The following is a 13405-nucleotide window of genomic DNA, read 5'->3' on the forward strand; positions in this document are numbered from 1 at the left end:
GGCAACCAAGCTGAAGATTAATAATATGTGGATACAATAGTTAATACGGCACACAGGGCCACACCTGTTATTTTGTATAGGCTCACATCTGTACCCGGAGGTAAGATTGATTAAATTTTTTATTTGGGATAAGTTTGCTTTTAGTTTGAGTCAAGAATCCCAAGCATGTAAGGATCTTCTCCATCAGGACGTTCCTATGTCAATAAATAGTGTCTATTTATATAACAAATATATTTGATGAAGTGTGTAAATAGGTAAAAAATAAATGTTCTCTCTTTTTGGTAATCTACGTATAATTTACTTCTTCGAAAACTTATATAATAGGTGACCGTAAAAAACAAAGGGATGATGATTTTTCTCAAAAGTGAGTCAGAATTGCATTCGTATTCTTTGTAGAAGTATTCTCTTAAATTTACATTAATAAGATAGTTAAATAACAAGAATGTTTGCAGGGCATATAATTAGGGGGATTTGGATTATTTTTGAAAAAAAAAAAAAAAATTCAATTTTTTGGGAAAAAATAATCAAAAATTTATAGCTATTCACAAAAAAAAAAAAAAATTTTGGACAAAAATTTTAAAAATTAAATTTTTATTTCAAAAGGTCACAACTATTCACAAAAAAATTCCACAAATCCATAGTTTTAGACAAAAAATTTCAAAAATCCATAGTTATGCACAAAAAATTAGATTTTTTGTTAAAAAAATTCAACAATTAAATTAATAGAAAGAAACATTCTAGTAAAAAGCAAAAATTCCTTAATTTGGGGGAGGCTACAGCCTCTTCAGTGCACCCCCCTACAGGCACCTCTGAATAAATCATTTGGAGTCGCTTCAAATTGCACGAAAGAATCGATTAAGTAATCAATCAGTTATAGAAAAAGGATACATTGAAACCAAAAAGTTTTCTCATTTTTATAATAAAGGCTTCAAACTATAGCATATTCCAAAGTATATCAACCTATCCCATAAATTATAATGTGAAGTCTATAATTGACGGAAATACTCAATATAATCATGGATCGTTTATTAAGTAAAACAATAAATCGGAAATGACTCATTTTCGTGGATTTTGATCAAAATTATTTTGTGTTGACAATGCACATAATATGTTCAAAACAAAATGTAGCTCAATTCAGCTATATGTTCCATTGACTTTATTGCCCATCAACACAAATCAAGCTAAATTGATTTCTTACATACTTGAGTGCAAAGTACCTGCAATATTTGTATCCTTCAATAACAAATTATTTTGATTAATCCTCTGGAAACTCCACAAACTGCATTACTTAAAGTAAACACATCATAATGAAATAAATTATAAAATGATTTATTTTATCCTTGAAAAACCAAATATCAGAGTCAAATATACCTCCACATAAATCAAATGAGGACTCCAAAGTATATTTAACATCCTTGGGTAACTCAACTTATCCCAGAAATTTGAATACAATATACTTATCTATTAAATATTGGGCTGTTGGGTTATATGGAGGACTTGAGGGTGTTAAAATTAGGTATTTATGATGGTTAATTATTTTTTTTTACAAGCCCAGAATAGTATATTTACATATTTCAAGACTCTATTCAAATGAAATGATATTTTTTTTAATACAAAAGTTGATTTATAAGTCTCAAATTTGGTACACATATTCCCTAAATACTCAAATAACAATAAATGTAATAACCTAAGATTTAAATAAAAAAATATATAAAAAAATATTTTTTTTATTTCCGTACATATTTAAGTTGTGCGTAATAGTTTCACTATAGAAAAGGGCTTATATGTTGTGGATGGATCACGTTATTGCAGTTGATATATTGATTGAATCACTGTTTTCATCCATACCCTTGAGACTGAATTGAAGTGCTAAATGAGATTTGCAAAATTTGGAACCTTAGAATTTATTATTTTCTTTAAATCCACTAAAAAAAGTACAAATGCCCATAGTATTTAGCGTAAAACAGTAATGAACAGAGCGTACAACGAACAGAAAATATTAATAAGTTTCATTTGCCTTGGAACCATACCTTGGTATGACAATTTTAGGGGCAAAGGGAGAGGGCATGCTGCATCCCCAGTAATAATGAAGGCAGACTTGAAGTAATGTCGTTGTATGCCCTCTTTTTGGCCTTAATTGTACCTACCCCTGCTACCTTTGCTATAAAACTAGGCCTGGTGGATATAGTTTATGTTTAACACAATTTTGAATACTGAGGTGTTTAAACATGACTAATATTAATGGTAATTGAATAAGGTACGGCATTATGTTTTTTTTTACTAGCCATGGGCTAGAATGGTTGTCGAGCCCTGGTTATACATTAGGATTTAAAATAATTGAAGAATTTTTCTCCTAATTTTGACTTTTAATCAAAAAGGTTTTGGACCTAACTCAGCACCACATATTAGAAAGAATTATCTATCAAGATGGATAAGTATATAGATAGGCTAGGATTGGACTAACGACAAATTCTAGAAGTCATTATATCAAATAAATATAATATTTTGATCATTTATAAATATTATACTCTATATCGAAACTCCATTAGATTTTTTTTTTTTTTTTTTGCTATTTAGCAATAATAAATAAAGGCTTTTGATCGAAAAAAATCTCATCTTTTATTGTTCAATAGAAAAGATATGATTGGGTGTTGTTGAAGCGTTCCCTCCTACCACTGTCATTAAAGCCATAAATGGCTTTTATTTCATTGCAAGCAAAAAGAATTACATATTACATATATTTATAAGAATAATATTTGCAATGTTCCTACATGACATCTCTCAATTAATCAAATAATAACCCCCTATTCATGGCTTAAAAGAATATTAATATTACTATAAAATATACAGGCATATTTCCACATACTCCAGATTAAAATATGGATTTAATTTTTCGCAAGGAGATAAGGAGAGTCAAAAGGAAGGTACTGAATGATAATATAACATTATTAATGAATATGTCATACTTCTGCATACAATGAAGGGTGTTTCGTAAGACAGAGGAACAGCCAACAATATGTTAATGTAAAGGGATATCATCATTATCAGTAAAGCAGAAAGATATATTGTAAGTATGAATGTGGAGTAAACGCTTTGGAATTTGCATTCAGATCCCTAATAGTTGTATGTACTTAACAAAAGCTCTTTCTTAGTTCTAATTTAGGTATATGTATGTATAATAATAGAGTATTTTATTTATAGCTCATAAATTGCATCATAATTGAATCTTGGGGCTCGGTGTTGATATTTTTGCTATGTAAAATGAACAAATTTACAAAAAAACCTTGATTAAACTCCATGCAATGGCTTACAGAATGGAAAAAGACTTAATATTGCCAGTATTGCTATAAAAAATAGGGATATTTGGATTAAATCAAAGTAATAATCATTGATAATTCCCCAAGGGCGTTAGCAGGATCTTATATATACATATTTTGGTTTTTATTATAAAATTAAAATATTATGGGAAAAATTTCATATTTTAAATTTTTTGGAAACAATAGGAAAAAAAATTTAAGAAATCCACAGTTATTCACAAAAAATTAAATTTTTTGTGAAAAAATATTTAAAAATCCAATGCTATTCTCAAAAAATTTTCCAAAATCCATAGTTATTCACAAAAAATTTCCAAAATCCATAGTTATTCACAAAAAACTTCCAAAATCCACAGGGATCATATATATACATATTTTTTTATTGTAGGGTGGGGGAAGGGGGCTTGGTTCTAGAATTTTTTTGATAAAAAGCTCCAAAAATTAAAATATTTTGGAAAAAATTTCATACATAAAATTTTTTGGAATTTTTTTTTTTAGAAAATCATAGCTATTCACAAAAAATTAAAAAATCTACTGCTGTTAACAAAAAAAAAAACAAATTTTTTTTTTGAAAAATCTATATCCATTACCAATAAATTATTTTTTTTTGGAAAAAAAAATCAAAAATCTACAGTTATTCACAAAAATAAAAAAATCGAAAGCTATTCTCGAAACAATTAAATTTTTTGGAAAAAAAATTTAAAAAACCATAGTTATTCACAAAGTTTTTTCAAAAATCCACAGTTATTTACAAAAAAGGTCAAAAATCTATAGTTATTCACAAAAATATTCAAACCATTCAGTTATTCAGAAATAAAACTATATATTCTTGAAAAAAAATTCAAAAAAACTATGTATTCTTGAAAAAAAATTCAAAAAAACTATATATTCATGAAAAAAAATTCAAAAATCCAAAGCTATTTTCAAGAAATTAAACTTTTGAGAACAAAAATTCTAAAATCCACAGATATTTACGAAAATTATTTATTTAGTGAAAAAATTTCTAATAATATATAAAATCCATTAATTTATTTTTGAGAGGCGGGGGCTACATCCCCCTCTTGCGGATGCCCCTGATTCAATAGGTATGTAATAGCTAGATGTGGCCAATTATAATTATTTTTTGGGGAAGAGAACAGTAGTATATTTATTAGAGAAAAATATTGTATACTATGTTAATCGTTAATGTTGGTCTACATTGTAATACGATCTAATAATATAGAATATTTTATACTTTTTAGGGTCTGATACCCGGACTAAATGAAATAAAGTCCTAGTTCTGATATATAGGATTGGAGTGATGTATTTTTGATGGACAATAAATGTGTATTTTATTTCTTGGACTCATTTTTATAACCAAATACACTACAATGGTTCTTTATTTCCCAAACTATTATTGGAAAAAGTGTCCCTAAAACGGGGGATATCACATAAAAATGATGTCTAGGTTAAATGAGAAATTGGTTAAATTGCAATGGAGCAGGGTTCACAAAATACTCATGATTTCCCCAAAAATGCAGTTTTCATCCTTCCTTAATAAGGAGATGAGGGGGGAGGGCATTCTGTACAAACACACATTCCCTACAAAATGAAGAAGAAAATAATAACAGAACGAAAAATAAAAATACATGACATTTTTAAAATACCATTCATCTCGCTAGACGATGAGGAAAATAACAAAATTAAAGTGAATTTCCATTTTTTCGACCTTCAAAATTGAGACCAAAGATTTGAGAGGTTGCTGCATTTTTTGTTGTTCCGAGCAGGGATCCCTCATGGAGGCCGTTGTACGTAGGATGAATGAACAAAGAAAAAACCGATATTGCTATTTTAATCAATATGGAGGACTCGCTCTGCGGAATGAAGCGGAGATTCATTGAAACTAGTATGATGACTCTCTTGTATTGGTCGGCTTTTGGTAGAAGATACTTTTTGATTGGACGTAGAAGGATCCCTTGGCGCGTGCTGGTGAGTAGAAAGAGGGAGGGAGGGAGCGATCTATTAGAAGCACACACACAACGAGAGAGAGAGAGAGATTTGAGTCAAAATGGGAAGGAAGGAGTCAGTTTAGAGTTAACCCGGTGATGAGAACAAGGCATGAAAAAGTGTTTTAGACTAATTTTTTGTAGTTATTAGACCTTACTATTAGGGACATTATATTAGGGAAAATATATATTAATAAAAGGAGTAAGTATATAGATTGTTGAAGAGAGAGAGAGAGAATCCGTTCGACCAATCAATCAATCAATCAATCGCCATAGGATGTTTTTGTGTGTTTGATTTTCAATCGCTATGAGCTGTCAAGTGATGTACCAATCTTACTATCCGTATTTTCCGTATCCACACCATCACCACCCTCCTCATCAGCATCCCGTCGTCCCAAGCACCGCAGGCAGTAGTACGGCGGCAACGACGACATCTCCCCGGATTCTGCATGATGAAGCATCATCTCCTGTCTCACCGGATCGACACAAAACGGTTCGTTTGATCTGCCCACCACAGTTTATGTTGTTACATTTATTATAATACGTATGAAATGAAGGACCGACAAAGGAATTATTGCCTTTTCCGTATATGGAGGTAGTTGGAAGATTGAGAGGGGGACATATCATCTGTTTCTTTCGGAAGAATACAGGGCTCTTTCTTCTTCTTCGTTCCATTTATGGAACGAAGAGAATGGATGAAGACCCTCACATCCATCATTATTCTTGAGCAAGTCCTATAATGTGCCTATTTTCTACCTACAAATGATATGTCGCTCTTGTTAAACATTAAATTATGAGCTTAATACGACTTGCTATCAAGTGAGGCATCCCCAGTATGCTCTAGAACAACATATGTATATGTATCTTTTCATTATGGGTGTGAAAGCTCTGTGACGGAGGGAAATCGTCTATAATAATAATAAAAAGAACAAAAAATATCATTTGACCGGCCTTATTTTGACGACGTTCTTTAGTCAATCTTCTTGTCTAATAGTATCAAATAGTTGATTAATTTATTCAACTCTTTTTTTTTCCCCTGTTTGTTTTGTGTGTGCCTGTTCCTTCGCCATACGTAGCTAAATATTATAGTAGATTATGTACTAATGAAAATATTTCAATAGAGTCATTCAAGTCCATCTCTCATGTCTTCATCCTCTTTAATCCGTGATCATTCAAGTGAATCCAGTAATCCACAAGAGCCCGCATCCAGTAGTCCTTATGGAATATCAGAGCCATATCATCATCACATTCTGCCAGAGATATCTAGAAGAGGATCTTCCCGATCTCCTTCTCCACGGAGGAAATTAGAGGATCATCCACATCTTCCTTCCAATAATGTGATTAAAGATTCTTCTTCTTCACCTTCTCTTCAAGTCCAGGATGAGTCCCTGGAAGAGGAGGAAGAAGATAAAAACACACAAGGGACGGCACAGTATCTCACGGCTAATTGTGTGGTGTATACAAGTTACATCGGTGATCCTTCTCGAATGGTGGATGAACACTTTACTCGAGCTCTGAGTGCCCCGTCTGAAAAATCAAAAAGTAAGTTCTCTCAGCATTGTTCTTTTTAAAAATTGATTTGAAACTTGTTATAAAATTAATCATTAAATTTGACAATCCCAAATCAAAATTTGACGGAATCTAAAGTTCAATTTCCATGTAAACAAACAAAAAAAAAATAATGACTTTTTCAATATAAGGTTTTTGGGCTCTAACGGGCTCCGTGGGGGTATTTGGATCTACAAAGGGGGTTTATTAGATTTATAATTATTGGAGTCATTAGTATTTAAAAAAAAAAGTTGAAAAAATAAGTCTAAATTGCTATTTTAAGGGTTTGTTTGCAAAAAAAAAAAAATCTCGTTTAATTGACGAGATTACTTCGAATTAACTCAGGTATTAACTTGCCATATTTTTAAAATGTTTTTTTATGAATATAGAGATACAAATTAACAAATCCTTTCTTTTTTCTTTATTTCAGCCCTCCCATTGTCACAACGCAATTTGCCTCCTAGTTTTTGGAATTCTGACTATCAGTATCCATTGAGTAGTCTTGGACATTTTCATGCAGGCTCATCATCTGTCTCAGGGAGTGTGGCAGGAGGCGGCATTGGGATATCTGCATCAGACTCTTATTCACACGATCCCTACACCAATCCCGCATTTCTAGGGGCTGCAAATGATTCATGGCAGAATTACATGTCCTCATATCATCATCACCATCACCATGCCGCTGCTGCAAGTCACGCCGCAAGCCGAGGCATGCATGACATGTACTCAGCCTCTCGACTCAACCCACAATATTCGTCCCTCCTTCTACAAAGTACAGTCAGTAATAGTGGTAGCAGCAGCAACAGCAGCTCCAGTCCAAGTGGTCGATCATCAAGGAAGTTAGTAGATTCCTCTTCCATCTCTGCGGGAAGTGTATCCGCCCCTGCATCATGGACATCTCCACAAAACCAACACCTTATTGTAGACAATTATAACACGCCGCATCACCATCACTACAATACCGCTGCAGCGGCTGCCGCTATGGGTAAGGCTCATTAGTAATACCCCACTTTAATAAATAGTACATACGTGTGTTGCTCGCTATACGAGATCTTCTTACCCCATAACAAAATTATGCAGACGCCCTTTTAAGGACATATCAATTCCTCTTAATTACACTTTTAGACGATAGAAAAGTATCAAAATACGGATACCTATGTTGGTATCCGTACGTAAACATTGGTTGCCTCACAACATTAGTATGTACATACCTATTAATTATAATTATCTACTACTTAATCACTTCCTCCTCTTGTTCTGTTGTTGCAATCCATTAATTCCTTACATAGTCAAGTAATTTGTTCGATTTATTCAAAAAAACAATAATAATACCCGACTGAGGAAAAAAAAATTCCAGCGAAATGTTTGAAATTGTTTTTATAATGCAATCCACTCCAGTTATATATATATATATATGAAACTCATATCATTTCCTCAGAAAATAAATGGGAAGGAGTTGAGAAAAGTCCATATTATCATTTATATGTGAATGGTTTATCCATCTATACATATATAGTGTTTGAATCGAACTTAAAAAACAAACAAACTCGGCTTGACTCTTCAAAAAAATTACTTCTTCTTCCCCGATTATTACTTGAACTCCAATGATAATCAACCTTGCATCAAAAATTCGAGTCAAATTTACTCGTATCATCACTCAAAAGGACTCCTTTCTTATTAAAAAAAAGAGCTGATATATCAGTAAGGAGTATTCAAAAGCTCGAAAGGGAAAATTATTCAAGCCTAATACCTTGAAATACGAGGCCCGCCACGACATTTTTTTTTTTTTTTTTTTTTGAGATTCCTAGCAAGAATTTATCTTGACACATACGAATTTTTATAAAGATAAAAGCCGTTTCAGAGTTAGCAAGAGGACAGAGGCGTTTCAATCCTTTAAATGAGGAGTTGTTATATATTGAATACATCTAAAAACGAATATTCAAAGTCTCAAAGTCGACTCACCACATAATCATTATTAAAAACATGCAGTATTTGAGTAAAATGCAAGACTTTTGATCACTACTCAATGATCATCATCATTGCCCATTGATATATATATATATTTATGTAGATGAATTATTGATTATTTGTAAAGTTATTCAAATTTATTCGATTGATGACACATTTTATATGAATATATATTTTAAACGGTCCTTTCCTTTATTTTTCTTCTATCTGAAGAAGCCGCCGTCTTGACATTATTTTATTTTATTTTATTTAATCGCGTCCCAGCTCCTGTAATAATAATAATATTATTATTAAGAACAAGAAGACGAAAGAAAGAACAAATGATTATTATTTGTTCTTTTTGTGAGAGCTCAAAGGGAGGCTGGAGACCCCCTCCCCCCCCCGTTTCTTCAACTTCACTCTTATATAACTACATATATATTTTGTTGTTTTGACATTCTGTCCGGAAAACGATATATGAGGAGGGGTTGATAAGGAGAAAGGGGGGGGGGACATTTAATATATATATATATAAATGTTGTTTGTTTATTTGATATCAAAAGATATAATTATTTTGATAGCAGCAGCAGCAGCCTGGTTCAATTGGAGTAGCACATAACACAACTCCTCCAAAATCCTTCTTACATATTGTATGATATCGTGGTTTTAAAATATTGCATATTTTACAGGATTGGATGGAAACAGTATGCAGTCATCAACGTCCAAGGACTTGTATTGGTTTTGAAAAACGGAGAGTCTATCGTGCCAAAAATACATAGAATTAATATTATTTATCATGTTTGCTTTTTATATTATATATTATGTAATCATAGCTTCTTGTCTTTTACTTTTTGAGTGGTTTTTTATACATATCTTATATACAAGGACTTATTTTACTATATATATATATATAGTAAATAAAAGTATTCAATAGCAAAATGTTTTTTTAAAAAAACACACAAAAAAAACTCACTCAACCTTTCGATATTATTTTTTCCCTGTTATTCTTTATATTAATAATTATTCATTACAAGAAAATATATCTATATATTAATATGTTTGAAAAGAAAACGGTTGTTCTTTATCTACGCGAAAATGTGAGCCTTACTGTACATACGTACGTACATGAGATAGATAGGAAAAAATACTTTTTCACCCTAAAATTCTTTTAGTAGTTTTTTTGAGGGGTTTTATTTTATAGACTATAATCTCTTCAAACGTTCTCACGATAAGAATCCTTTTTAAAAGAATAAGAAACCCCAATGGTTTAGCCCTGCTCGCCTCGTCTAATCATCAGCGTTGATAAGAGTTAATGTTGTTAAAGAACGAGAAACAGAATCAGGGGGGTCTTTTTGGTTGTTTCTTCGTTGTAGGAAAATGATGTGTTAAACCAAATGATTATTGTTTATATGTAAATGCTAGTGTTGGATGGGATTAGAAGTGCAGCTCGAAAAAAAACCATACTTTATTTAACTCCACAATTTTCTTTAAAAAAAACAAAATCTTCCGCTCCTACCAAATATTATTTGAAAACTCTACTAAGCTCAATATGGAATGTCTTAGATATATGTAAAGATTGTAAGCACGAGTTCTGATAAGCTGTTTTTTTCACAAAAAAATACCAAAAAAGGAGTTGTATTAGTGATGTAAGTCGTGTTCATTTTTTTTTCCTTAGCAGTTGTCATTATTATTCAATTCCTGGGTATTCCACATCCTTTCCTGAATAGATTGAATTCGACATCGGATTGGAGCTGATCCCCTCCGAAACCTTCCTCAAATGGTCAGGGTTACCATGTTGATTTTCATTGTTTTTTTTAATATCCCCGTTATAGATAAGATTTTCATGACAAACTTGGAACAATTTCTACATCTTCCTTGCGTTGAACGATCATAAGATCCATTAAAGTGGTGGAAAAGTGAAGGAAAGAAGGTGTTTCAAAACTTGCTTGAGTAAGCCATCAAGTACTTATCCATTATTCCAGCATTTTCTGATTCAAGCGAGGGGGCTTTTCTATTGTTGGGGAAATTATATGAAAAATATGTGTTGTCTCCGTCCTTACTGACGACTGAAGATTGCTTGTATTGTATTTTCCCTTTTCTCTGAAAAGAAACATAAAAAAAAGGCCCAGTTGGTTGTCATATAATTCTGCACCAACTTTTCCTGACTATGGAATGTGATTCTTCCCAGCTTAACAAGTGCAAATTATTATTCAACCAATCAACGTTCAGAACACTGATTAGTCACGGAATAGAAGGAAAAACATCCTTTGCTCACAACAAATTATTATGTACATATATTTTTGTTTTAGTGGGGTAATGCCGTGTGCAGACCTATCCCCTTCAGTCCTGGATATCGGTCCGCAGAACTTATAAAGCTCGGTTCTTGATGACGTAATTCGAATTTATTTCTTCTTTTTTTAGTACGTTCTAGTACTATATCGATGCAAATAACTTGAATCCAACCCTAATATATGTACAAGGTGAAGAAGGTCTCTCAATGTAGCGAAGGAAAAGGAGAATAGGTTCATTCTAAGGTCAAATATTATATTATTATAGGTATATGGACTTCCATCCAGTACTAGGTACTCATGAGAAATATTTCTTTGCCTTCTATTTTTTATGATGACGACAATTCTTTATGGTTTTTCTATCAGTGTGTGCTTATATTTATTTTTTAATATTGTATTTGGTTATCTGAGAAAATTCAAAGTCAAGAGAGACTGCTTCTGTATGGTACAAAAATATATGTATACACATATATAAAATAGATGTATTTTCTATAGACAATGGTTAAACACATATCCATCTTTAAAAAGAATGTGTGTCCATCACAAATGATATCGGATATATAAATCTACTACTCGTTTTGTTTATCATTTTTTTCTCGAGTAATAATCCAATGATCCTCAGTTATTAATAGAGATCAATCACCTTACAGTTCCACTACTGGTTTTCCAATAGAAACACTCAATGTTCCCTTTAATTCTTTTCGATGAACAAACTCTATAGAACAGTGGTTTTTAATTTATATTATGGAAAAAATATTTAAAAAAAAAAGAAAAAAGTTAATATGGGAATTCTTAACTCGGATAATAGATCGTTTTCAAGTGACGTCACTATTTGGATGGCGTCCGATTTGGGTCCCTAAACAACCCTTTCAGGGGCGTCCGCAAGTTTTTTTTTGTTTTTTTTTGAGGAGGAGGTTTATTTTCCTGCAACAAATGACCTTTTTTTTTTTTTAAATAGGAAATCCCAACAACCTATTTTTTTAGAAAAAAGTTTTTAAAGGAAAATGAAAAAATGCTTTCTTAATAACTTTATTTTAATAGAAAACAAATCCTTAAATTGATTTGAAGGGGGGGGGGGCTAATTTTGTCCATAGAAGTGATTTTGAGGGGCTATAGCCCCTCAAGCCCCCCCCACTGTGGACGTCACTGCCTTTTTTCATTATTATTAAGAATAATAATGAACTATTGAATTTCAAAATGAAACCAACATCCTTTCCGTGGTGTTTTAGAAATGAATTAACTATTACAATGGAAAGAATATTTGAATTTATTCAAATATCAGTCTTAAGTAGTATTCAATGCAGGTGTTTAGTCTTATTATTTATTTATAAAGCCATTTGATGGGGTTTTATCCAGGTTTATTGGATGCTTGTTCATTTTGTATAGTAAAAACATCAACTTTCAGCTCCCAAGATTTCGTCTCCTTTAATTATGATGCAATTTATGATGTCAATGAAAACAATTGATGGAAGTGAAATGGTTACGAAAAACTGGACTTCGTTAAAGGAGCTTCAACTCTCATTGAACCCTTGTGTATCCCAGGGGCGTCTGCATGATTATTTTTTTTTTTTTTGGGGGAGGGGGGACTTATTTTTATACAATTTCGTGTGATTGTTTGGGACTACTTTTTTTTCAGAAAAGGCATTAGTTAATGATTTTTTTTTTAGAAACGACATCTCTTTGCTATCCCTTTTTAAAGAAATTGCATACGTGTTTCCTCTTGGAAGGGTCAAATATTGCCCGAATGAAGTATAGTACTTGCTAAAATATGGGCCAATTACCGAATATACCATATTAGTTTTTGAAAAAAATAAATCCAAGAATAACAATTTTTTGGAAAAAGTATGAAAAATTAAATTTTCCCGAAAAAAAAAAAAAAAAAAAAAAAAATTAAATTTTTTGGAAATAAATCTCAAAAATCCAGTGTTATTCACACAAATTCAATTTTTTTTGTAATAAATTTCTAAAATTAAATTTCAAATATTAAATTTTTGGAGAAAAATTTCAAATTTGCTAAATTTTTTAGGGAAAAATTTAAAAATCCATAGATATTAACAAAAATTAAATTTTTGGGAAAAATTCAAAAATCCATAGCTATTCTGAGAGAATTAATTTTTTTGGAAATTTTTGTTAAAAAATACCCAAAGCTGTTCACAAAATTAAAATTTTTTGGAAATTTTTTCTAAAATTAATTTACAAATTTAAAAATTTCTGAGGAAAGATTTCAAATTTTACATTTTTTGTAGAAAAATTTCAAAAATCTATAGCTATTCACAGACAATTAAATTTTTGGAAAAAAAATTTACAAAATTAATTTAATATA

At 31.3% G+C, this 13405-nt stretch overlaps 1 protein-coding gene across 2 annotated transcripts; it reads left to right on the forward strand.

The window, feature by feature from the left end:
• The first annotated feature begins 5351 nt into the window (after window positions 1–5351).
• Window positions 5352–9865, forward strand: LOC121113651 (uncharacterized). Of its 2 annotated transcripts, none has more exons than XM_040707488.2 (4): window positions 5352–5792; window positions 6421–6841; window positions 7278–7832; window positions 9484–9865. In XM_040707488.2, the coding sequence occupies exons 1-4, from the start codon at window positions 5607–5609 to the stop codon at window positions 9537–9539; spliced, it is 1218 nt and encodes a 405-aa protein (XP_040563422.1). In that variant the 5' UTR covers window positions 5352–5606; the 3' UTR covers window positions 9540–9865. The 2 variants fall into 2 exon arrangements, with proteins under 2 accessions (XP_040563422.1, XP_040563423.1); XM_040707489.2 differs by having other exon boundaries at window positions 5353–5792; window positions 9379–9516.
• The last annotated feature ends 3540 nt before the right edge of the window (window positions 9866–13405 follow it).

Source organism: Lepeophtheirus salmonis, chromosome 2 (genome assembly GCF_016086655.4).
Source record: "Lepeophtheirus salmonis chromosome 2, UVic_Lsal_1.4, whole genome shotgun sequence".
NCBI classification, from domain to species: Eukaryota; Metazoa; Arthropoda; class Copepoda; order Siphonostomatoida; family Caligidae; genus Lepeophtheirus; species Lepeophtheirus salmonis.

What these genes read in the sequence shown, in the direction of transcription:
- LOC121113651 (XM_040707488.2), top strand. Translation starts at nt 5,607, where the DNA reads ATGAGCTGTCAAGTGATGTACCAATCTTACTATCCGTATTTTCCGTAT. An exon ending in CACCGGATCGACACAAAACG is followed by an intron (nt 5,793 to 6,420) that starts GTTCGTTTGATC and finishes ATATTTCAATAG; the next exon opens with AGTCATTCAAGTCCATCTCT. An exon ending in TGCAGCGGCTGCCGCTATGG is followed by an intron (nt 7,833 to 9,483) that starts GTAAGGCTCATT and finishes CATATTTTACAG; the next exon opens with GATTGGATGGAAACAGTATG.